At 44.0% G+C, this 27,206-nt stretch overlaps 1 protein-coding gene across 2 annotated transcripts in view; it reads left to right on the top strand.

The window, feature by feature from the left end:
• Window positions 1–27,206, top strand: part of LOC124043316 (unconventional myosin-Ig-like) — a 74,073-nt gene that overhangs the window by 8,146 nt on the left and 38,721 nt on the right. For both annotated transcript variants that reach the window (XM_046361801.1, XM_046361800.1), the window contains exons 7-17: window positions 1,088–1,204; window positions 1,888–2,094; window positions 2,505–2,650; window positions 2,902–3,016; window positions 3,236–3,406; window positions 4,338–4,408; window positions 9,688–9,762; window positions 20,154–20,286; window positions 24,130–24,296; window positions 24,583–24,790; window positions 26,720–26,943. In XM_046361801.1, the coding sequence (XP_046217757.1) occupies window positions 1,088–1,204; window positions 1,888–2,094; window positions 2,505–2,650; window positions 2,902–3,016; window positions 3,236–3,406; window positions 4,338–4,408; window positions 9,688–9,762; window positions 20,154–20,286; window positions 24,130–24,296; window positions 24,583–24,790; window positions 26,720–26,943 (1,634 nt within the window). The remainder of the gene's footprint in view (window positions 1–1,087; window positions 1,205–1,887; window positions 2,095–2,504; window positions 2,651–2,901; window positions 3,017–3,235; window positions 3,407–4,337; window positions 4,409–9,687; window positions 9,763–20,153; window positions 20,287–24,129; window positions 24,297–24,582; window positions 24,791–26,719; window positions 26,944–27,206) is intronic.

Here is a 27,206-nt window from a genome sequence, read left to right as displayed (position 1 = left end):
ATGTAAAGTAAAGTAGAGTAACATTAAATAGCCTAGGGTAAAGTAAAGTAATGTAAAGTAAAGTAGAGTAACATTAAATAACCTAGGGTAAAGTAAAGTAACGTAAAGTAAAGTAGAGTAACATTAAATAGCCTAGGGTAAAGTAAAGTAATGTAAAGTAAAGTAGAGTAACATTAAATAGCCAAGGGTAAAGTAAAGTAATGTAAAGTAAAGTAGAGTAACATTAAATAACCTAGGGTAAAGTAAAGTAACGTAAAGTAAAGTAGAGTAACATTAAATAACCTAGGGTAAAGTAACGTAAAGTAAAGTAGAGTAACATTAAATAGCCTAGGGTAAAGTAAAGTAATGTAAAGTAAAGTAGAGTAACATTAAATAGCCTAGGTTAAAGTAAAGTAATGTAAAGTAGAATAACATTAAATAACCTAGGGTAAAGTAAAGTAACATAAAGTAGAATAACATTAAATAACCTAGGGTAAAGTAAAGTAACGTAAAGTAAAGTAGAGTAACATTAAATAGCCTAGGTTAAAGTAAAGTAATGTAAAGTAAAGTAGTATAACATTAAATAACCTAGGGTAAAGTAAAGTAACGTAAAGTAAAGTAGAGTAACATTAAATAGCCTAGGTTAAAGTAAAGTAATGTAATGTAAAGTAGAATAACATTAAATAGCCTATGGTAAAGTAAAGTAACGTAAAGTAAAGTAGAGTAACATTAAATAGCCTAGGTTAAAGTAAAGTAATGTAAAGTAAAGTAGAATAACATTAAATAACCTAGGGTAAAGTAACATAAAGTAAAGTACAATAATGTTAAATAATCTAGGGCAAAGTAAAGTAACGTAAAGTAAAGTAGATTAACATTAAATAACTTAGGGCAAAGTAAAGTAAAGTAGAATAACGTTAAATAACCTAGGGTGGAGTAACGTAAAGTAGAATAACATTAGGGTTAGGGTTAGGGTTAGTAGGGTAAAGTAGAATAATGTTAAATAACCTAGGGTACAGTAACATAAAGTAAGGGAACCTAATGTAAAGTTAAGTAAAGAGAAGCAAATACTGTTCTGTAGTCTGTAATTTACCTCTCTCTTTCTCTGTAGACATCCAACAATGACCGGTCTAATCACAGGGCTGTGCTGAGTGCCTTGCAGGTGATTGGCTTCTCAGAGGAGGAGATCGACTCCATCTACAGGATCCTGGGGACCATCCTCATCCTGGTTGGTTGTATTCAGGATATTCTTGGTCACATTTCTATTGGCCATACATACCAAATGATACCTGAATGGTCCAACGCAACTATAACACTGTATCATGTTGGTTACTTACATTATTGGTGCCCATCTCTAAACTAAGAGCTAGTGTTAATGGTTCAGTGCAGTAAAACTTAGCATGCTTGACAGAGATTTATTAGATTCATTAGGATCCCCATTAACCAACGCTAATGGAAACAGCTAGTCTTACTGGGGTCAGACACAACGAAAAAGACATTACAGACAAAATACTGTACTTTACAATTGACATACATTTAAAAACATTAACATGTAGTGTGTGTGTGTGTGTGTGTGTGTGTGTGTGTGTGTGTGTGTGTGTGTGTGTGTGTGTGTGTGTGTGTGTGTGTGTGTGTGTGTGTGTGTGTGTGTGTGTGTGTGTGTGTGTGTGTGTGTGTGTGTGTGTGTGTGTGCGTGTGTGTGTGAGTGTGTGCATCTATCAGTTACACATACATGTCAGTTGATACACAGATAAAGGAACATTTAATATCCTGGTTGGATATCCATATTACTTCTTAGTGCATATTTTGCAATTTACTTGCGAGATAAAGTTCAACCCTGTGATCTATGATTTATACCAAATCCAGTTTTATAATACCAGGATCATGAACTGTGTTTCTGCCACTCCCCAGGGCAACCTGCAGTTTGAGACAGACAGTGAGAGTGTCCAGGTGGTGGGTTCGGAGACTGTGAGTCACATCGCTGGGCTGACCACCACAGAGCCAGACAACGTGACTAAGAGCCTGCTGTACCGCACTGTGGCCACTGGGGGCGGAGAGGTCATAGAGAAGGGACACACTGAAAAGGAGGCCTGCTTTGGCCGGGACGCTTTTGCCAAGGTACTGGGCTGGTCACTATTAGCACAGCAAGACTTGTCTTCATAAATGACAAATCCCATCAATGTTGACTCATTATTGTGTACTGCATAATCTCTGTCTTTTGTTCTCTCTCTCTCTCTCTCTCTCTCTCTCTCTCTCTCTCTTTTGTTCTCTCTCTTTCTGTCTCTCTCTCACTCTTTCTCTCTCTCACTCGTTCTCTCTCTTTCTTTCTATCTCTCACTCTTTCTCTGTCTTTTTCTCTCTCTCTCTCTCTCTCTCTCTCTCTCTCTCTCTCTCTCTCTCTCTCTCTCTCTCTCTCTCTCTCTCTCTCTCTCTCTCTCTCTCTCTCTCTCTTTCGCTCTTTCTCTCTCAATCTCTCTTTCTCTCTCTCTCTCTCTCTTTTTTTCTCTCTCCTGCTCTATGTTGGTTAGGCTCTCTATGAGAGATTGTTTTGTTGGATTGTGGCTCGTATCAATGCTGTTATTGAGGTGAAAGACTACAACCCAGTGCTCCATGGGAAAAACACAGTCATCGGAGTGCTGGATATTTACGGCTTTGAAATCTTCGACAACAACAGGTTAGACTCTCCAATAGTATCTATCTACCTTCTCCTCCCTGTCCATGTATTTACAATCTTGTGAGTTATCAGGATGGTGGATCAACCTTGTATTTGACCAGATGGATATATCTTGATATAAATATTTCTCACAATATCTATAATTTCAAACTTTTTGAAACCTCTCTGAAGATTGTATTTATTCAAAATGTATGGTAGTCATGGTGATCTGTCCATGTTGAAACCTGTGTTTCTGTGTTGTCGTCGGGCAGCTTTGAACAGTTCTGTATTAACTACTGTAATGAGAAGCTGCAGCAGCTCTTCATCGAGCTGATCCTTCGCCAGGAACAAGACGAGTACCAGAGAGAGGGTATCACCTGGCAGCATGTGAGACACACACGTGCACGAGGACTAACACAAACACATGCCCACACAGATGCGCATGCACGCAGAAACACACTTTCTTTATTTTTTTCCTTCTTTCTTTCTTTCTCTCTCTATCTCTCTCTTGTTTCTCTCTCTCTCCACAAACACACTCCCATAAGCAACACATGCAGTATTCAGAAGCCTACATTTAACAGTTCCTTTCCCCCTGTGTGTTTCCAGATTGACTACTTTAACAACCAGATAATCGTGGACCTTGTGGAACAGCCCCATAAGGGCATCATCTCTGTGTTGGACGAGGCCTGTCTCACTGTGGGCAAGGTGACAGACACCATCTGCCTGGAGAGCATGGATGCTAAGCTGGGACAACACCCTCACTACACCTCCCGCAAGGTGGGTCAGACGAGCAACGCTGCCTTCAATAGAATAAACTATATTCTATTCTATGTTATTCTCTTCTATTCTAATCTATTCTATGTTATTCTCTTCTAATCTAGTCTATTTTATTCTCCCAGGCCATACTTCGAACACAAATACCTCAACATTTCCTCTCTACAGCTCCTATAACCATGTCCCTATAACCATAAAATAGTAATTCCTTCTGCAACTTACACTAAAAACCCACAATGTGAATTATGCTGAAGTACCCCAATCCTTCCTCTACCTCACTGAATATGTCTTCTCTCCATTACTGTCTTCATTATACTGCAACACTCCCATCAGGACCCCATTGACGGTTTAAGAATGGCTTTAACACCCCACTGGTGTGATATTGTTAGTGCAGTTACACTGGATGGTCAATAGAGAGCAGGGGTATCCATCCCACTATTTGCACTCTGTTGTGGTTTCGTTATACTTCAGAAGGCAGCTACATTCCATGGAGACCATCGAGACAGACAGTAGCATCCAATAATAGTGGGTCTAAATACTCCACTTCCAACTACTGTAAGATGTCTTGATCTCTTGAAGAGATCTATGTGAGAGACATACGAGAGGTGTAAGAGATGATTGTATCCCCCTCGGCCAGCCTATATTACAGAGGGTAACTGTGATGATGATGATGAGGATGATGGTGATGATGATAAGGATGATGTTGACGATGGTGATGAGGAGGTTGATGATGATGATAATGGTGATGATGATGGTCACAATGGTGATGACGGTGATGATGATGGTCACAATGACAATGATGGTGATGATAGTGATGATGAAGGTGATGGTGATGATGATGATGATGATGATGATGATGATGATGATGATGATGATGATGATGATGATGATGATGATGATGATGATGATGATGGGGATACTATCGCCCTTGTAGCTCACCCCATCAGACAAGACCATGGAGTTCCACAGAGACTTCCGTATCCGCCACTATGCTGGGGACGTCACGTGAGTCACATACTTGTATTTGCTGTAAAGTCACATGCTCTATTCTCCTTCATCCCTTTTGGCCATCCTGCTGTGTTCTCTCTGAAAAATGAAGTTCATTTAATCGGCTTGCCTTAAGGTTCCATGACTTTGTCCACACAGGGCATCTGAACACACAAAATACATTTGGATGATTTTCAATACATTTGGGGTGTTTTATTTAACTTTTGTACACATGTAGTGTTCCCAGTGAAACATGACCGGTCATTAGAAATGAATGGGTTGAGACTACTATTAGTGTATTAAATTGAGTTCAGGCACATGCCCATTCATCAGATGAACACACTTCCTCTCCACATGCATGTGTGTTTGAGCACACACACACACACACACACACACACACACACACACACACACACACACACACACACACACACACACACACACACACACACACACACACACGCACACACGCACGCACGCACGCACGCACGCACGCACGCACGCACACACACACACACACACACACACACACACCCCTCTCTCCCCTTCTTGGCTTCCATGGCAACCCCCACGGGAACCTTTCCCCAATAGAATCTTTCCTCCATCCAATGTCCATCCAATGTTTGCATTCTCACAAACAATCGCAACATTGTTTCAATAATATATAGAACTTTTCTCGCAGCTCTAGTATATACAGCTTTTTTAAGGCCTTGCTCACAATTCGTTCTGTGGGAGCACAATGACCAAACGATATACTGTATGTGAGGCTCTCGATCATGACTTTGATCATGACACTGGTGAGGAGGAGAGAGGCCAGGAAACTGACAGTGAAGATGCATTAGAGGTGAAAGTGGTGTGTGATAAATAGCACAATATGTTCATCTGAGTATTTGTTATAGACAAAATAATACATACATTATGCTCAGGTCAATAAATAGCAAGAACTTAAGTTGATAAAAATATCTAACACAACATTAGGTGATAATATATGTATTATTATGGATTTATAATTAGCCATAATGGGGCGTTCATTTTGAACCGGGAACACAGAATTAATTAACATGAAACGAACACAACAGGTGGGTTACGGCTGACTCAGCCTGCACTTAAACCACAACCATGACAGGAAACTATGGTGGTTCAACAGGTGAAATGTCATGATGATGTAATACAGGAAAGGTCATAGGTTATAGGACCTATAAGATTCATGTTGATTGGATGAAAAGTCAATGGCAGAGTAGCTAAATGGAGTCAAGCCAATACTAGCGCCAAGCCATTAGCGACTTGGCACTAGTATTGTGGGACCTACAGTAAAACATTTGAAATAGAAGGACATCGTCTTGTTGAGGGAGGGAGAGAGGAAGGGAGGGACGAGGGAGGGAGAGAGAGAGAGAGAGAGAGAGAGAGGAAGGAGGGAGGGATGAGGGAGGGAGGGAGGGAGGTAGGAGAGAACAGTGAGGGAGTAGACCAGACTGTTATCCAGTACCAGGGTCTTTCATAGGTTAACACTGTGGGTTTATCTAGTACCAGCGTATTTCATTGGCTAACACTGGTTTTTTTCAAGTACAAGGGTCTGTCATTGGTTAAAACTGGGGGTTTATCCACTACTAGGGTCTTCCATTGGCTAACACTGAGGGTTTATCCAGTACCAAGGTCTTCCATTGGCTAACACTGGGGTTTATTCAGTAAAACGGTCTTCCATTGGCTTACAGTGGGTTTGAAGGGTCTACATTGCCCTCAATTTTAGAAATAGTAGGGCATCAAAGGAGCCAGGGAGGGAAAGAGGAAAGGATAGAGAGGGAGGGAGGCTTAGAGAGAGGAAGGATGGGAGAGAGAGCGAGAGAGAACCAGACTATTTCCCCTTAGAAAGTCTCGAGCAGTATTAATAAGGGAGAAGTCGAGTGGAGTGCCAAGTACATGTGACGAGAAATGACAGTCAGGGAATCCAGGTTAACATGATGTATAACATGACTTCAACACTGAGCAATTAGGCCATGTTTGGTTTACATTCATCCATCCCTGAATCCCCAGCTGGCTCACACATCACAGTCATGCCTTTTAGTGCACAACATGCTAGTGTACTAGTCTTCCCCTGCATCTGAAATGACACCTTATTCCCTATATAGGGCATTATTTTTGAGCAGGGCTCTGGTCCAAGGTAGTGCGATATATAGTTAAAAGGATTAGACGTTGTTCCAGTACGACAGGGCTCCTGGGCGGCCAAGATGGAAGGCTCTCCTTGTCACTGTGTTGTCCTCGTCTGTCTGTCACTCTGTCACAGCCAGGACCCAGGGGAGAGCCTGCCTCAGCCTAGCTGTCATCCCCCGTGAGGTCCCTACACCTCTCCCCTGTGACTGCAACAGACCCCCCCCCAACCTATCCCATCCCCTGCTCCTGCTAAATATACCCTGCCACCCCCCCATGTCACAACGCCACCCCTCCCATCCCACGCCCCTCCAGCACTGACCTACTTTGCTCCACCCTCTCCCTCCTGACTTTTCTCACTCCGTCTCTCTTTCTCTTCCTCTCTGTCTTCTTCTCTCTGTCTTACCGCTATCATCTGTATCCTACAGCCATACCTTTCCATCTCATTGCCCTATAGTGTTGCTGACTCCTCAAACCCGTCCTAACTCTAGATACTATTGAACTTCATGCTATAGCTTAGCCTTTATATTTTAGCCATGGCCTTTAGCACTTCACTCTCAGTCTCTCACCACTATAAACCTTTGCTTTGTATAACCATATATTTCCATACTGTTTTACTGCACACAATGTACCTCCACCCCATATGCTACCCTCCACCTTCAAACCTACACTGAACTAAAATATAAACGCAACATGTACATAATTCATGAGCTGAAATAAAAGATCACAGAAATGTTCCATATGCACAAAAAGCTTATTTCTCTTAATAAATAAAAGGCCACTTTAAAATGTGCAGTTCTGTCACACAACACAATGCCACAGATCATGTCTCAAGTTTTGAGGGAGCGTGCAATTGGCATGTTGACTGCAGGAATTCCCAACAGAGCTGTTACCAGAGAATTTAATGTTAATTTCTCGACCATAAGCCGCCTCCAATGTCGTTTTAGAGAATTTGGCAGTACATCCAACCTGTCTGTAATAAAGCCCTTTTGTGAGGAAAAACTCATTCTGATTGGCTGGGCCTGGCTCCCCGGTAAGTGGGCCTGGCTCCCCAGTATGTGGGCCTGGCTCCCCAGTAGGTGGACCTGGCTCCCAAGTGGGTGGGCCCATGCCCTCCCAGGCCCAGTCATGTGAAATCCATAGATTAGGCCCTAATGAATGTGTTTAAATGGACTGATTTCCACCTATGAACAGTAACTCAGTAAAATCTTTGATATTGTTGCATGTTGCATTTATATTTTTGGAAACACTTGAGTAAATGAGGGATACAAAGTATATTGTTGTTGTTGCCCAATGCCCTATTAAAACACTTTATGTTGGTGTTTCCTTCATTTTGGCAGTTACCTGTACAATACAGTATATACCAGGGTTTCCCAAACTCAGTCCTCGGGACCTCAAGGGGTGCACGTTTTGGTTTTTGCCCTAACACTACACAGTTAACTCATATCAACTAATTATCAAGCTTTGATCATCAGAATCAGCTCTGTAGTGTTAGGGGAAAACAGAGAGTTTGGGAAATGCTCATATATACCCTGAATCATCCTTCATCTTCTGGATAGCAGCTTTTCCTCCCTGTGTCATCCTGTCTGTCCTGTCCTTGTAGCATCTGCCCTGGCCCTGTATGTGTCTGCCTTCCAAATGGCATCCTATTCCCTACGTAGGGCTTTACTTCTGACCAGCGCCTGGTCAAAAGTAGTGCACTATATAGGGAATAGGGTTTCATTTGGAACACATGGTGTGTTCTTCTCTCTAGAGAGGTTCCTGGAATCCGGTCAGGTGGTGTTGACACAACAACACACACACACACACACACACACACACACACACACACACACACACACACACACACACACACACACACACACACACACACACACACACACACACACACACACACACACACACACACACACACACACACACACACACACACACACACACACACACACACACACACACACACACACACACAGAGCCTCCATCAGCCTCAGGAGCACATCTGTCATACTAACACAAGCTCTTCATCTGCCTCTCTGTCCAGATGTGACAGCCATGGAGAGACAGAACATTCTTTCACAGTGCCATATCTGTGTGTGGCAGGGGTGTGTCTGTGTGTGTTTGAAAAAGAGAGTGAGAGAGCCAGTTCTTGTGTATGCATGAGTATGTACCTGCATGAGTATGTACCTGCATGAGTATGTACCTGCACGCTTGTGTGTGTTTGAGAGAGAGAGTTCTTGTGTATGCATGAGCTTGTGTGTGTGTGTGTGTGTGTGTGTGTGTGTGTGTGTGTGTGTGTGTGTGTGTGTGTGTGTGTGTGTGTGTGTGTGTGTGTGTGTGTGTGTGTGTGTGTGTGTGTGTGTGTGTGTGTGTGTGTGTGTGTGTGTGTATTTAAGGGTTTAGCCTTTCACATCTGGGTCTCTAATCCAGTGAAGCATCATGCCACGAGATATCACTTCGGCGAAGTTTCAACTCAATTTACCTCATTTAGTTCTAAACAATTAATACAGTTAATTCATTGTTCTATTTTCTATTTAATGTAATCAGGTTGCCCCATGCACACATATTGTGTATTTTTTAATAGTAACTAGTACCACAAAGTGGTGCATAATATCATAAAACATGTTGTTGATGTGGTTCAACTCAGTTTTTATCCCCTCCTGTTTCTTAAATGTAAGCTCTCGGGGAGTTTACTCAATCCACTCAATCCACTAAGCTCCGTAACTATTATTATAAGCTTCTGCCTGAGGACTCCTTGACTCACTTAAGAGAGTACTGTTCTATTTGTGTAGAAGGGATTGCACTAGTAATATAGCATACATTCTCAATGGCACCCTATTCCCCATGTAGTGCAGCACTTTTGACTAGAACCCTACGTGCCCTTGTATAGTACTAAGGTAATAGGGTGCCATTAGAGATCCATCATAGTCTCCCATTAGGAAAGAGTTTAGGACTGACTCGAATGTACAGTCTGTGTTACTTCACTTATGTTTGCAGTGTCAGAACTCATGTACTGTCATTTTTATAGCACCTTTCAGGCTTTTCTCGACTTGTCACTTCAATTAGTGTTCTTGCGAGGGGGGGGGGGGGGTCTCTTGTACATTTTAGGCTGTGTTAGTTTCTATAACCTCTGTCTGTCTCTCTCTCTATTTCAGATATTCTGTCGAGGGCTTTTTGGACAAGAACAAGGACCCACTCTTCCAAGATTTCAAGCGGCTCATGTATAACAGGTGTCTTCTCTGCACACACGTTTTACAGGATGATAAAGTTCTGGAAAAATGTGTTCCTGTTACCCTGCTTCTCTTGCTCCTCTTCTCTCCTAGACTACTTAATCCTATCCTTACAGTACCCTCTGCTCTCCTCTTCTCTCCTAGACTACTTAATCCTGTCCTTACAGTACCCTCTGCTCTCCTCTTCTCTCCTAGACTACTTAATCCTGTCCTTACAGTACCCTCTGCTCTCCTCTTCTCTCCTAGACTACTTAATCCTGTCCTTACAGTACCCTCTGCTCTCCTCTTCTCTCCTAGACTACTTAATCCTGTCCTTACAGTACCCTCTGCTCTCCTCTTCTCTCCTAGACTAACTTAAGTACCCTCTGTAGACTACTTAATACAGTACCCTCTGCTCTCCTCTTCTCTCAAAGACTACTTAATCCTGTCCTTACAGTACCCTCTGCTCTCCTCTTCTCTCCTAGACTACTTAATCCTTACAGTACCCTCTGCTCTCCTCTTCTCTCCTAGACTACTTAATCCTTACAGTACCCTCTGCTCTCCTCTTCTCTCCTAGACTACTTAATCCTATCCTTACAGTACAGACTACTTAATCCTGTCCTTACAGTACCCTCTGCTCTCCTCTTCTCTACTAGACTACTTCATCCTATCCTTACAGTACCCTCTGCTCTCCTCTTGTCTCCTAGACTACTTAATCCTGTCCTTACAGTACCCTCTGCTCTCCTCTTGTCTCCTAGACTACTTAATCCTGTCCTTACAGTACCCTCTGCTCTCCTCTTCTCTACTAGACTACTTCATCCTATCCTTACAGTACCCTCTGCTCTCCTCTTGTCTCCTAGACTACTTAATCATGTCCTTACAGTACCCTCTGCCCTCCTCTTCTCTACTAGACTACTTCATCCTATCCTTACAGTACCCTCTGCTCTCCTCTTGTCTCCTAGACTACTTAATCCTGTCCTTACAGTACCCTCTGCTCTCATCTTCTCTCCTAGACTACTTAATCCTGTCCTTACAGTACCCTCTGCTCTCCTCTTCTCTCCTAGACTACTTAATCCTTACAGTACCCTCTGCTCTCCTCTTCTCTCAAAGACTACTTAATCCTGTCCTTACAGTACCCTCTGCTCTCCTCTTCTCTACTAGACTACTTCATCCTATCCTTACAGTACCCTCTGCTCTCCTCTTGTCTCCTAGACTACTTAATCCTGTCCTTACAGTACCCTCTGCTCTCCTCTTGTCTCCTAGACTACTTAATCCTGTCCTTACAGTACTTAATCCTGTCCTTATAGTACCCTCTGCTCTCCTCTTCTCTCCTAGACTACTTAGACTACTCTCATAGACCTTAATCATGTCCTTACAGTACCCTCTGCTCTCTCTTCTTAGACTACTTCATCTCCTAGACTGTCTCCTAATCTTGTCCTTACAGTACCCTCTGCTCTCCTCTTCTCTCCTAGACTACTTAATCCTGTCCTTACAGTACCCTCTGCTCTCCTCTCCTAGACTACTTAATCCTATCCTTACAGTACCCTCTGCTCTCCTCTTCTCTCCTAGACTAATCCTGTCCTTACAGTACCCCTGCTCTCTTCTCTCCTAGACTACTTCAATCCTGTCCCTACCCTCTGCTCTCCTCTTCTCTCCTAGACTACTTAATCCTGTCCTTACAGTACCCTCTGCTCTCATCTTCTCTCCTAGACTACTTAATCCTGTCCTTACAGTACCCTCTGCTCTCATCTTCTCTCCTAGACTACTTAATCCTGTCCTTACAGTACCCTCTGCTCTCTCCTCTCCTAGACTACTTCATCCTGCTCTCTTCTCTCCTCCTTACAGTACCCTCTGCTCTCCTCTCTCTCCTAGACTACTTAATCCTATCCTTACAGTACCCTCTGCTCTCCTCTTCTCTCCTAGACTACTTAATCCTGTCCTTACAGTACCCTCTGCTCTCCTCTTCTCTCCTAGACTACTTAATCCTGTCCTTACAGTACCCTCTGCTCTCCTCTTCTCTCCTAGACTACTTCATCCTGTCCTTACAGTACCCTCTGCTCTCCTCTTCTCTCCTAGACTACTTAATCCTGTCCTTACAGTACCCTCTGCTCTCCTCTTCTCTCCTAGACTACTTAATCCTTACAGTACCCTCTGCTCTCCTCTTCTCTCCTAGACTACTTAATCCTGTCCTTACAGTACCCTCTGCTCTCCTCTTCTCTCCTAGACTACTTAATCCTGTCCTTACAGTACCCTCTGCTCTCCTCTTCTCTCCTAGACTACTTCATCCTATCCTTATAGTACCCTCTGTTCTCCTCTTCTCTCCTAGACTACTTAATCCTGTCCTTATAGTACCCTCTGCTCTCCTCTTCTCTCCCAGACTACTTAATCCTGTCCTTACAGTACCCTCTGCTCTCATCTTCTCTCCTAGACTACTTAATCCTGTCCTTACAGTACCCTCTGCTCTCCTCTTCTCTCCTAGACTACTTCATCCTATCCTTACAGTACCCTCTGCTCTCCTCTTCTCTCCTAGACTACTTCATCCTATCCTTACAGTACCCTCTGCTCTCCTCTTCTCTCCTAGACTACTTAATCCATCCTTACAGTACCCTCTGCTCTCCTCTCCTCTCCTAGACTACTTCATCCTGTCCTTACAGTACCCTCTGCTCTCCTCTTCTCTCCTAGACTACTTCATCCTATCCTTACAGTACCCTCTGTTCTCCTCTTCTCCTAGACTACTTCATCCTATCCTTACAGTACCCTCTGTTCTCCTCTCTCTCTCCTAGACTACTTCATCCTATCCTTACAGTACCCTCTGCTCTCCTCTTCTCTCTAGACTACTTCATCCTATCCTTACAGTACCCTCTGCTCTCCTCTTCTCTCCTAGACTACTTAATCCTGTCCTTACAGTACCCTCTGCTCTCCTCTTCTCTCCTAGACTACTTAATCCTGTCCTTACAGTACCCTCTGCTCTCCTCTTCTCTCCTAGACTACTTAATCCTTACAGTACCCTCTGCTCTCCTCTCCTCTCCTAGACTACTTAATCCTGTCCTTACAGTACCCTCTGCTCTCCTCTCTCCTCTTCTCTCCTAGACTACTTCATCCTATCCTTACAGTACCCTCTGCTCTCCTCTTCTCTCCTAGACTACTTAATCCTATCCTTACAGTACCCTCTGCTCTCCTCTTCTCTCCTAGACTACTTAATCCTGTCCTTACAGTACCCTCTGCTCTCCTCTTCTCTCCTAGACTACTTAATCCTATCCTCTACAGTACCCTCTGTACCCTCTGTTCTCCTCTTCTCTCCTAGACTACTTATCCTATCCTTACAGTACCCTCTGTTCTCCTCTTCTCTCCTAGACTACTTCATCCTATCCTACAGTACCCTCTGTTCTCCTCTTCTCTCCTAGACTACTTAATCCTATTACAGTACCCTCTGTTCTCCTCTTCTCTCCTAGACTACTTCATCCTATCCTTACAGTACCCTCTGTTCTCCTCTTCTTCTCTCCTAGACTACTTAATCCTATCCTTACAGTACCCTCTGTTCTCCTCTTCTCTCCTAGACTACTTAATCCTGTCCTTACAGTACCCTCTGCTCTCCTCTTCTCTCCTAGACTACTTAATCCTATCCTTACAGTACCCTCTGCTCTCCTCTTCTCTCCTAGACTACTTAATCCTTACAGTACCCTCTGCTCTCCTCTTCTCTCCTAGACTACTTAATCATATCCTTACAGTACCCTCTGCCCTCCTCTTCTCTCCTAGACTACTTCATCCTATCCTTACAGTACCCTCTGCTCTCATCATCTCTCCTAGACTACTTCATCCTGTCCTTACAGTACCCTCTGCTCTCCTCTTCTCTCCTAGACTACTTAATCCTTACAGTACCCTCTGCCCTCCTCTTCTCTCCTAGACTACTTCATCCTATCCTTACAGTACCCTCTGCTCTCATCTTCTCTCCAAGACTACTTCATCCTGTCCTTACAGTACCCTCTGCTCTCCTCTTCTCTCCTAGACTACTTCCTCCTATCCTTGCAGTACCCTCTGCTCTCCTCTTCTCTCCTAGACTACTTAATCCTGTCCTTACAGTACCCTCTGCTCTCCTCTTCTCTCCTAGACTACTTAATCCTTACAGTACCCTCTGCTCTCATCTTCTCTCCTAGACTACTTAATCCTATCCTTACAGTACCCTCTGCTCTCCTCTTCTCTCCTAGACTACTTCCTCCTATCCCTGCAGTACCCTCTGCTCTCCTCTTCTCTCCTAGACTACTTAATCCTTACAGTACCCTCTGCCCTCCTCTTCTCTCCTAGACTACTTCATCCTTACAGTACCCTCTGCTCTCCTCTCCACTCCTAGACTACTTCATCCTGTCCTTACAGTACCCTCTGCTCTCCTCTTCTCTCCTAGACTACTTCATCCTATCCTTACAGTACCCTCTGTTCTCCTCTTCTCTCCTAGACTACTTCATCCTATCCTTACAGTACCCTCTGCTCTCATCTTCTCTCCTAGACTACTTAATCCTGTCCTTACAGTACCCTCTGCTCTCCTCTTCTCTCCTAGACTACTTAATCCTTACAGTACCCTCTGCTCTCCTCTCCTCTCCTAGACTACTTAATCCTGTCCTTACAGTACCCTCTGCTCTCCTCTTCTCTCCTAGACTACTTCATCCTATCCTTATAGTACCCTCTGCTCTCCTCTTCTCTCCTAGACTACTTAATCATATCCTTACAGTACCCTCTGCTCTCCTCTTCTCTCCTAGACTACTTAATCCTGTCCTTACAGTACCCTCTGCTCTCCTCTTCTCTCCTAGACTACTTAATCCTATCCCTACAGTACCCTCTGCTCTCCTCTTCTCTCCTAGACTACTTAATCCTTACAGTACCCTCTGTTCTCCTCTGCTCTCCTAGACTACTTCATCCTATCCTTACAGTACCCTCTGTTCTCCTCTTCTCTCCTAGACTACTTCATCCTATCCTTACAGTACCCTCTGTTCTCCTTTCCTCTCCTAGACTACTTAATCCTGTCCTTACAGTACCCTCTGCTCTCCTCTTCTCTCCTAGACTACTTAATCCTATCCTTACAGTACCCTCTGCTCTCCTCTTCTCTCCTAGACTACTTAATCCTTACAGTACCCTCTGCTCTCCTCTTCTCTCCTAGACTACTTAATCCTTACAGTACCCTCTGCCCTCCTCTTCTCTCCTAGACTACTTCATCCTATCCTTACAGTACCCTCTGCTCTCATCTTCTCTCCTAGACTACTTCATCCTATCCTTACAGTACCCTCTGCTCTCCTCTTCTCTCCTAGACTACTTAATCCTTACAGTACCCTCTGCCCTCCTCTTCTCTCCTAGACTACTTCATCCTATCCTTACAGTACCCTCTGCTCTCATCTTCTCTCCTAGACCACTTCCTCCTATCCTTGCACTACCCTCTGCTCTCCCCTTCTCTCCTAGACTACTTCATCCTATCCTTACAGTACCCTCTGCTCTCATCTTCTCTCCTAGACTACTTAATCCTGTCCTTACAGTACCCTCTGCTCTCCTCTTCTCTCCTAGACTACTTAATCCTGCCCTTACAGTACCCTCTGCTCTCCTCTTCTCTCCTAGACTACTTCATCCTGTCCTTACAGTACCCTCTGCTCTCCTCTTCTCTCCTAGACTACTTCATCCTGTCCTTACAGTACCCTCTGCTCTCCTCTTCTCTCCTAGACTACTTAATCATGTCCTTACAGTACCCTCTGCTCTCCTCTTCTCTCCTAGACTACTTAATCCTGTCCTTACAGTACCCTCTGCTCTCCTCTTCTCTCCTAGACTACTTAATCCTGTCCTTACAGTACCCTCTGCTCTCCTCTTCTCTCCTAGACTACTTAATCCTGTCCTTACAGTACCCTCTGCTCTCCTCTTCTCTCCTAGACTACTTAATCCTGTCCTTACAGTACCCTCTGCTCTCCTCTTCTCTCCTAGACTACTTAATCCTGTCCTTACAGTACCCTCTGTTCTCCTCTTCTTTCCTAGACTACTTAATCCTGTCCTTACAGTACCCTCTGCTCTCCTCTTCTCTCCTAGACTACTTAATCCTTACAGTACCCTCTGCTCTCCTCTTCTCTCCTAGACTACTTAATCCTTACAGTACCCTCTGCCCTCCTCTTCTCTACTAGACTACTTCATCCTATCCTTACAGTACCCTCTGCTCTCCTCTTGTCTCCTAGACTACTTAATCCTGTCCTTACAGTACCCTCTGCTCTCCTCTTCTCTCCTAGACTACTTAATCCTGTCCTTACAGTACCCTCTGCTCTCCTCTTCTCTCCTAGACTACTTAATCCTGTCCTTACAGTACCCTCTGCTCTCATCTTCTCTCCTAGACTACTTAATCCTGTCCTTACAGTACCCTCTGCTCTCCTCTCCTAGACTACTTCCTCCTATCCTTGCAGTACCCTCTGCTCTCTTCTTCTCTCCTAGACTACTTCATCCTGTCCTTACAGTACCCTCTGCTCTCCTCTTCTCTCCTAGACTACTTCATCCTATCCTTACAGTACCCTCTGTTCTCCACTTCTCTCCTAGACTAATTCATCCTATCCTTACAGTACCCTCTGCTCTCATCTTCTCTCCTAGACTACTTAATCATGTCCTTACAGTACCCTCTGCTCTCCTCTTCTCTCCTAGACTACTTCATCCTATCCTTATAGTACCCTCTGCTCTCCTCTTCTCTCCTAGACTACTTAATCCTGTCCTTATAGTACCCTCTGCTCTCCTCTTCTCTCCTAGACTACTTAATCCTGTCCTTACAGTACCCTCTGCTCTCATCTTCTCTCCTAGACTACTTAATCCTGTCCTTACAGTACCCTCTGCTCTCCTCTTCTCTCCTAGACTACTTCCTCCTATCCTTGCAGTACCCTCTGCTCTCCTCTTCTCTCCTAGACTACTTAATCCTTACAGTACCCTCTGCCCTCCTCTTCTCTCCTAGACTACTTCATCCTGTCCTTACAGTACCCTCTGCTCTCCTCTCCACTCCTAGACTACTTCATCCTGTCCTTACAGTACCCTCTGCTCTCCTCTTCTCTCCTAGACTACTTCATCCTATCCTTACAGTACCCTCTGTTCTCCTCTTCTCTCCTAGACTACTTCATCCTATCCTTACAGTACCCTCTGCTCTCATCTTCTCTCCTAGACTACTTAATCCTGTCCTTACAGTACCCTCTGCTCTCCTCTTCTCTCCTAGACTACTTAATCCTTACAGTACCCTCTGCTCTCCTCTCCTCTCCTAGACTACTTAATCCTGTCCTTACAGTACCCTCTGCTCTCCTCTTCTCTCCTAGACTACTTAATCCTTACAGTACCCTCTGCCCTCCTCTTCTCTACTAGACTACTTCATCCTATCCTTACAGTACCCTCTGCTCTCCTCTTGTCTCCTAGACTACTTAATCCTGTCCTTACAGTACCCTCTGCTCTCCTCTTCTCTCCTAGACTACTTAATCCTGTCCTTACAGTACCCTCTGCTCTCCTCTTATCTCCTAGACTACTTAATCCTGTCCTTACAGTACCCTCTGCTCTCCTCTTCTCTCCTAGACTACTTAATCCTGTCCTTACAGTACCCTCTGTTCTCCTCTTCTTTCCTAGACTACTTAATCCTGTCCTTACAGTACCCTCTGCTCTCCTCTTCTCTCCTAGACTACTTAATCCTTACAGTACCCTCTGCTCTCCTCTTCTCTCCTAGACTACTTAATCCTTACAGTACCCTCTGCCCTCCTCTTCTCTACTAGACTACTTCATCCTATCCTTACAGTACCCTCTGCTCTCCTCTTGTCTCCTAGACTACTTAATCCTGTCCTTACAGTACCCTCTGCTCTCCTCTTCTCTCCTAGACTACTTAATCCTGTCCTTACAGTACCCTCTGCTCTCCTCTTCTCTCCTAGACTACTTAATCCTGTCCTTACAGTACCCTCTGCTCTCATCTTCTCTCCTAGACTACTTAATCCTGTCCTTACAGTACCCTCTGCTCTCCTCTCCCAGACTACTTCCTCCTATCCTTGCAGTACCCTCTGCTCTCCTCTTCTCTCCTAGACAACTTAATCCTTACAGTACCCTCTGCCCTCCTCTTCTCTCCTAGACTACTTCATCCTTACAGTACCCTCTGCCCTCCTCTTCTCTACTAGACTACTTCATCCTATCCTTATAGTACCCTCTGCTCTCCTCTTGTCTCCTAGACTACTTCATCCTGTCCTTACAGTACCCTCTGCTCTCCTCTTCTCTCCTAGACTACTTCATCCTATCCTTACAGTACCCTCTGTTCTCCACTTCTCTCCTAGACTACTTCATCCTATCCTTACAGTACCCTCTGCTCTCATCTTCTCTCCTAGACTACTTAATCCTGTCCTTACAGTACCCTCTGCTCTCCTCTTCTCTCCTAGACTACTTCATCCTATCCTTATAGTACCCTCTGCTCTCCTCTTCTCTCCTAGACTACTTAATCCTGTCCTTATAGTACCCTCTGCTCTCCTCTTCTCTCCTAGACTACTTAATCCTGTCCTTACAGTACCCTCTGCTCTCATCTTCTCTCCTAGACTACTTAATCCTGTCCTTACAGTACCCTCTGCTCTCCTCTCCACTCCTAGACTACTTCATCCTGTCCTTACAGTACCCTCTGCTCTCCTCTTCTCTCCTAGACTACTTAATCCTTACAGTACCCTCTGCTCTCCTCTCCTCTCCTAGACTACTTAATCCTGTCCTTACAGTACCCTCTGCTCTCCTCTTCTCTCCTAGACTACTTCATCCTATCCTTATAGTACCCTCTGCTCTCCTCTCTCCCTCTTCTCTCCTAGACTACTTAATCTTATCCTTACAGTACCCTCTGCTCTCCTCTTCTCTCCTAGACTACTTAATCCTGTCCTTACAGTACCCTCTGCTCTCCTCTTCTCTCCTAGACTACTTAATCCTATCCCTACAGTACCCTCTGCTCTCCTCTTCTCTCCTAGACTACTTAATCATATCCTTACAGTACCCTCTGTTCTCCTCTTCTCTCCTAGACTACTTAATCCTATCCTTACAGTACCCTCTGTTCTCCTCTTCTCTCCTAGACTACTTAATCCTATCCTTACAGTACCCTCTGTTCTCCTTCCTCTCCTAGACTACTTAATCCTGTCCTTACAGTACCCATCCTCCTTACAGTACCCTCTGCTCTCCTCTTCTCTCCTAGACTACTTAATCCTATCCCTACAGTACCCTCTGCTCTCCTCTTCTCTCCTAGACTACTTAATCCTATCCTTACAGTACCCTCTGCTCTCCTCTTCTCTCCTAGACTACTTAATCATATCCTTACAGTACCCTCTGCTCTCCTCTTCTCTCCTAGACTACTTAATCCTATCCTTACAGTACCCTCTGCTCTCCTCTTCTCTCCTAGACTACTTAATCCTATCCTTACAGTACCCTCTGTTCTCCTCTTCTCTCCTAGACTACTTAATCCTTACAGTACCCTCTGCTCTCCTCTTCTCTCCTAGACTACTTAATCCTTACAGTACCCTCTGCCCTCCTCTTCTCTCCTAGACTACTTCATCCTATCCTTATAGTACCTTCTGCTCTCCTCTTCTCTCCTAGACTACTTAATCCTGTCCTTACAGTACCCTCTGCTCTCCTCTTCTCTCCTAGACTACTTAATCCTGTCCTTACAGTACCCTCTGCTCTCCTCTTCTCTCCTAGACTACTTAATCCTGTCCTTACAGTACCCTCTGTTCTCCTCTTCTTTCCTAGACTACTTAATCCTGTCCTTACAGTACCCTCTGCTCTCCTCTTCTCTCCTAGACTACTTAATCCTTACAGTACCCTCTGCTCTCCTCTCCTCTCCTAGACTACTTAATCCTTACAGTACCCTCTGCCCTCCTCTTGTCTCCTAGACTACTTCATCCTATCCTTACAGTACCCTCTGCTCTCATCTTCTCTCCTAGACTACTTCCTCCTATCCTTGCACTACCCTCTGCTCTCCTCTTCTCTCCTAGACTACTTCATCCTATCCTTACAGTACCCTCTGCTCTCATCTTCTCTCCTAGACTACTTAATCCTGTCCTTACAGTACCCTCTGCTCTCCTCTTCTCTCCTAGACTACTTAATCCTGTCCTTACAGTACCCTCTGCTCTCCTCTTCTCTCCTAGACTACTTAATCCTGTCCTTACAGTACCCTCTGCTCTCCTCTTCTCTCCTAGACTACTTAATCCTGTCCTTACAGTACCCTCTGCTCTCCTCTTCTCTCCTAGACTACTTAATCCTGTCCTTACAGTACCCTCTGTTCTCCTCTTCTCTCCTAGACTACTTAATCCTACTTCATATCTCCTTCAGCTGTTCAAACTCTCTTCAAACTCTTACATTTGAGCCTGTGTTCACTTTTATAACCTCCTTCCATCTCTCTCTCGCTTCTCTCTCTCGTTCTGTAGTTCCAACCCTGTGCTGAAGGAGATGTGGCCAGATGGTCAGCTGAGCATCACAGAGGTCACTAAACGACCCCTGACTGCAGCCACCCTCTTCAAGAACTCCATTGTGGCCCTTGTGGATAAACTGGGCTGCAAGGTCAGTGGTGGTTGATTGCAGACTGGTTGTATAGTATACTGGTTGCTTATGTGACCAAAACAGACACATGGGCAACTTCTCATAGCGATAAAAGTTCACACCTTCATTCTGTTCATGGTGACTCTGGTGTGCTTGGTAGGTTTGATGTTAGTCCCACTCCTACTTCTCTCCCAACTTTTTGGCAAAATAATATGCATCCGTGTTGCTTGGCAACGGCTGTCAAATCAAGGCCACTCGTCCGTCACTCTCTATGCTTTTAATCTAACATGAGCTTAACCTCTCTGTCATCATCGTCCTCTGGACATTGTGCACTAGCCACACCTGTGTTTCCAACAGCTGGACGAATCAACCAGCTCCTAGAAATATGGATAGTGTTGTCAGAGAGACAACAATATCTGTTTTTGAAAGGTCAGTCAGATACTGACAAACTGCAGGGATTATTACTGAGACACACACACACACACACACACACACACACACACACACACACACACACACACACACACACACACACACACACACACACACACACACACACACACACACACACACACACACACACACACACACACACACACACACACACACACACACACACACAAATACCCCAAAACACAGCCTGGTACGGTTGACACCCGGCTGCCTGTGGTCCTATAAGCCTCTCCCTAGGGGGTCTAGTCTATCTAACTGTCCTGTGAGAAAATGCCTGGACACAAGACATACCGCCACTACATTAATGAGATGGCAGTCTGCTGCACAGACAAGACTGGTCCTGTATTCCACACAGACCTGTGTCATATCTATAGTATATGTGATGTAATATCCTGTATCTCACACAGACCTGTGCCACATCTACACTATATGTGATGTAATATCCTGTATCCCACACAGACCTGTGCCATATCTATAGTATATGTGATGTAATATCCTGTATCCCACACAGACCTGTGCCACATCTACACTATATGTGATGTAATATCCTGTATCCCACACAGACCTGTGCCATATCTACAGTATATGTGATGTAATATCCTGTATCTCACACAGACCTGTGTCATATCTACAGTATATGTGATGTAATATCCTGTATCCCACACAGACCTGTGCCATATCTACAGTATATGTGATGTAATATCCTGTATCCCACACAGACCTGTGCCATATCTACAGTATATGTGATGTAATATCCTGTATCCCACACAGACCTGTGCCATATCTACAGTATATGTGATGTAATATCCTGTATCCCACACAGACCTGTGCCATATCTACAGTATATGTGATGTAATATCCTGTATCCCACACAGACCTGTGCCATATCTACAGTATATGTGATGTAATATCCTGTATCCCACACAGACCTGTGCCATATCTACAGTATATGTGATGTAATATCCTGTATCCCACACAGACCTGTGCCATATCTACAGTATATGTGATGTAATATCCTGTATCCCACACAGACCTGTGCCATATCTACAGTATATGTGATGTAATATCCTGTATCCCACACAGACCTGTGCCATATCTACAGTATATGTGATGTAATATCCTGTATCTCACACAGACCTGTACCATATCTACAGTATATGTGATGTAATATCCTGTATCCCACATAGACCTGTGCCATATCTACAGTATATGTGATGTAATATCCTGTATCCCACACAGACCTGTGCCATATCTACAGTATATGCAACGTTTTCGACATATGAGTGATAAAGCTTGTTTTACAGCACATGAGGAATCTGTTTCTACATGAGGTGATATGTCTCCCTGTAACCCTGACTGAGATGTGACGTTCCCTGCTGTTATTTTGAGATGACCGACTTGTGCTTCAGTGCTTCTCTGTGAGGATGGGCCAGTGTGTATGGTGGGGGGACGGGGACGAGGGGGGGATGGGACGGACACATTGGGGACAGTTTTTAGGTCATGTTGAAGGACTGGATGCCCTGATTGTTAGTCCCAGGGGGACACCTGTACCCAATTTGACCGACCGCCTCTCCTCTCCTCGCTGTACCCCTCCCAGTCTAACTGTCTCCTTTCTCAAGCCTGAGCTAAAATTGTTGTGCTGGTGTGTGTGTGTGTGTGTGTGTGTGTGTGTGTGTGTGTGTGTGTGTGTGTGTGTGTGTGTGTGTGTGTGTGTGTGTGTGTGTGTGTGTGTGTGTGTGTGTGTGTGTGTGTGTGTGTGTGTGTGTGTGTGTGTGTGTGTGTGTGTGCTCTGTTCAACTGTATTCATCCTGCAGGGGGCAGTGAATGAGAGACATACCACAGAGCACTAAGAACAGAGAGAACAAAGCATGTCTGCATCCCAAAAAGCACCCTATTCCCTACATAGCGATCTATGAGCCCTGGTCAAAAGTTGTGTTCTTCAATGGAAATAGAGTGCCATTTGGAACACACAACATGCCCATTCCCTTGACAAGAAGATGTGTCCCTTAATGTGTCCCAGCAAGCTCCTGTCTGGCACACAGAGGTAGCACAAGGACACCCTCTCTGTGTCCCAAATGGCACCCTATTCCCTACATAGTGCACTACTTTTGACGAGAGCCTCACATGGCTCTGGTCAAAAGTAGTGCACTTTATAGGGAATAGGTTATAGGAATAGGTTATCTGTGCACTTTAAAAACTTTAGTATTATGCCGTTTTAGGAGTTTAATAGTCTCTTTCTGTAGGACAGACACTGTGAGTTTGGCCGAGCTAGACTTTTTGAATGTATTTCTGCATGATTGCACAAGGCAGATTCAGTCCTCTTTGGGAAGGCTATGTTCCACTGAGTTCTGTACAGTCTGGTCCATATGCTAAGTTGTCTACAGAAACAACTTGGGCAAAATAAGTATTTCTAATGTTTGTCACTATATTGCTTTTGGACTCTTACCACTATTATGACCAGTATAGGTTATTCTGTCTATTACAGGAGCTGTACTATGTGATACTATAGTAATACACAGTATTTGACTGTTCCACTACTCTCTGTATTGTGAGAGCGGTACTATGTGATTACAGTATCTCCTATACAGTACATAGATGCGGTAAAGAGGTCAATAGAACTCGACCAAAACAATGGAAATGCGTAGGGGAAAGGGCCTTGAAGATCCGGAATCTCCTCGTTGCCCTCAAGCAAAATTTGCCTCCTGAATATTTAAGGTATTGTTTATATGTGTATTTTACACTATGTTGAGGTAAGAATCTGAGTATAATGATTGTATGTATGTCAACCACAATACGTGTTCATGTCATCGTCACCGAGCAACCGCGTTACAGTTTAAAACAACTTTGACTACCACCACCGGTTTCTGTATGCTAGCTATTTTATCAGCTCATAAAAAGGGGAGTTATCATTTAGCAGTCACTTCTTCATAACATGAAAGGGGACAACTTCTAAATGTTATGCAGCGAAAACAGCCCAAAATATCGAAATCGGACTTCAGTAACCACATTGTGGTTCTGTTACAGTACATCAATCATGATGGATTCGACCAATATCCACTTTGTTAGATCAGATTTGTTGAATGTGCGCCAATCCCGCGTCCTTCTTCTATCCCCTGCGGTCTGCGTTCCTTTCACCTCTTTACTGCATCTATGACAGTGTATTGTAACCTGTTGGACTGTGACTGTGTTCGCTGTATTGTAAGAGCCGTACAATGTGTTACTGCACAGTATACGACTGTGTTGTGTATTGTAGTATTACAGTATTATATTAGAGGATTCTGTGTGTTGTATTCTAGGAGGCATACTTATTGACTGTGTATTATTCTGTGTATTTACAGGAGAGGTACTATGTGAGACTGTACTACACAGGATATAACTATGCTGTTAATGAGTTTGTGTATTGTATTGTAGGAGCCATACTATGTGCGCTGCATCAAGCCCAATGAGATGAAGTCTCCCGTGCTGTTTGACGACGCCCGATGCCAACACCAGGTGGCGTACCTGGGCCTGCTGGAGAACGTCAGGGTGCGGAGGGCAGGGTTCGCCTACCGCCAGCCCTATGCACGCTTCCTACAGAGGTCAGAGGTCATGCACACCCTGAGGTCTAACGTCATTGGGGTGAAAGCTTTACATTAAGAATGAGTCATTTCTCAGCAATTAGAGTCATTGTCCATGATTTTAATAACATTCTGCCTGTGTTCAACCATGTGTATAACAGAGGAATTTAAATCTGTCTCATGTCCAATCCTAGCCTCAGTGCCACTCTGTTTGTTCTATCATACCAACTCCTTGTCACTCATTGTCATGTTTAGCACAACCGCCTGAATCTTGAACTCTTCGTCTTCCCTCCTGTGTGTACTGTAGGTATAAGATGACGTGTGAGTACACCTGGCCCAATCACCTGATGGAGACAGACAGAGAGGCAGTGGAGGCTATCGTTACGCAGCACGGTTTCCAGGACGACGTGGCGTATGGACACACCAAGCTGTTTGTGCGAACACCTCGGTCCCTTTTCACGCTGGAGCAGGAGAGAGCTGCGCTCATTCCCATCCTGGTGCTGTTCCTACAGAAGGTAGGGACCCCTAGTGGTCGGAGGCTGTACTGATAGTAAAAGTTCACAAACTGGGTTGTGTTCAATCAATGGGGAGAAAATGGTATATATCTGTCTTGCCAAATGTACATTTCTCCTGTTTGGTTTTAATGAACAAACCCCTGCGTTCAGATACTCCACACATAATTCTATGGCATTTATCCTGAATTTATATTTCCTGTTACTTTCATAGACCAAATTATCCATGTATGTATGAAAACAGACAGAGATGCATTTAATTGTCCAAGGACCCATGGCATTGGCAGCTAGTCCTAATTAAAACCCCATCGACAACTTGCGTGTCAGAATGTGAATCACACAGCAGCATCCACATCTTATTAAGACCTCTGCATTTAAAGGGGCAATCCGTAGTTGAAACAATAATAAAGCCTCTGCTTCAGTAAAAAGCTGAGGGATGGGGCTGGAGAAATGTAACTACTCTCAATTTCATAGAAAGACCTATGGATGCAAGGACTGACCATCAACAATATTTTTACTTACATGTAAAACAAACTTATATTTTAAGTTCTGATGGGGTATGGCAGTTGAACTAAGCTAATTCTGTATTTATAAGTTATATTCTTAAAGAATCAATGGGTACAATATCATTAATTTACAAGTCCAAAAATGGATGTTGCAACTGCAGATTGCCCCTTTAAAAGAAAAGCTTTTAAATTGTCTCCAGCTTAATGATGATCTGGCTCCCAGTCACAGCTTGAGTCCCAAATGGCATCCTCTACCTTTGTAGTGCACTACTTTTTTTAAAACCAGCGCCCTTAGCACAAAATAGGGAATTGGGTGCCATTTGGGATGTGTTATATTCAACTCAGTGTGATTCATCTGCTGAGTCAAATGGAGATCACTCTGATACAATAATTGGGATAATGAATGCGATCAGAGCCATCGTTACATTACATTTCATTAATTATTCTCTTCTTCTTGCTCTGTGATTGTGAATTAAATGCCCTGCTTTTCTCTCTGACCCAATTCAGGGATTGCGTCCCAAATAATACCCTATTGCTACATAGTGTACTACACCGTATGGGCTCTGATCAAAAGTAATGCACTATATAGGGAATATGTTGCAATTTGGTACGTAACCCGGATGAATCTATCTGCAGCTAAGCCTCTCTAACTGGAACATAACTTTGTCTGGAACTCAGCAGGAGTCTAACACAGACAGTCTCTGGACAGACATTGATTTGTCCCACACAGAAAAATCAATGGTGTACATTTAACTCAGAAAGAGGTAAATGTACACTATTTTCAGTGAACATGTGAGCCCTGCTGAACTGGTGTTAAAATAACACATTTGAAAGAGTTAAAGATGTAACTCTGTTGCAATCTTCCCCATTTAACTTTTAAAGTGTTCAAATGAACTTGATTGTGATGTTTGTATAGCTCTACTGTAGAGTGATACGCAACACTTACAGTGTAAAACACAACACGTGATTTAGAGTAAACTGGACTCACTTTGCTTAGTGCTAACGCTGTTACACTTTCTCAGTGTAAGAAATGAACACCTGTCATGTTACAGTAAATCCTTTTGGGGTGTTGTCTTAACGCTGTATGCTTACAGAGTGAATTTAACAACTAAATCAACACTAGAAATGTTACACTGAAAAATTAACACGGGCAAATTTGCTTTGCAGACTTTGATTTGACAAGTAGTCTACCTGTCTTTCTTCCTCTTCCTCCTTTGTTTCACCTTTTTATTAGTATTTTCCTAACTTGCTACTTCATTTGAGTGCCCACTGAAGAGTGTGGACCCGTAAAGACACTGGAACAACATTGACAGTATTGATTTAACACTGGAGAATTTGCTGTGATCCATCTCTCTCTTCCACTCTCACTCTCTCACTTTCTCTCCATCCCTCACTCTCTCTTTTGCTCTCTCTTTCCCTCCCACAGGTATGGCGCGGGGCACTGGCGAGGATGAGGTGCCAGCGTATGCGTGCCATCTATGCCATCATGGGTTGCTACAAGCGCTACAAGGTCAAGGCCCACTTCTGGGAGGTAGAACGACGTTTCACCAACGTACGCAACATGGCTGACTATGGGAAGAGTGTGGAGTGGCCCATGCCGCCGGCAGCCCTCGCACAGTTCGACAGCATCACTCAACAGCTACATCGCAGGTCAGTCAGCCCCCATAGTTACCACACCGAGAAATAGAATGTGCATGCATTTATATCAGGGGAAAACGACTGCCCCCTCTCATTGAAGCCACGAAGTTTAAGGCCGACCGCCGTACTGCAGGCATTGTTAGTAGAAAACAGAATCCTCCATGATAGTGAATGGAAAATCTCCATGTAAATAAAAACATGTTTAGAAGACAATCATGGTACCAATAATTGCTTCTAATACACCAGATGTATGTCCTTGAACCGATTATTTTTCA

The sequence above is a fragment of the Oncorhynchus gorbuscha genome, linkage group LG09 (genome assembly GCF_021184085.1).
Source record: "Oncorhynchus gorbuscha isolate QuinsamMale2020 ecotype Even-year linkage group LG09, OgorEven_v1.0, whole genome shotgun sequence".
Classification (NCBI taxonomy): domain Eukaryota; kingdom Metazoa; phylum Chordata; class Actinopteri; order Salmoniformes; family Salmonidae; genus Oncorhynchus; species Oncorhynchus gorbuscha.
Note: the sequence above shows the minus strand (reverse complement) of the source record. Positions and strands in the feature narration are given on the sequence as shown.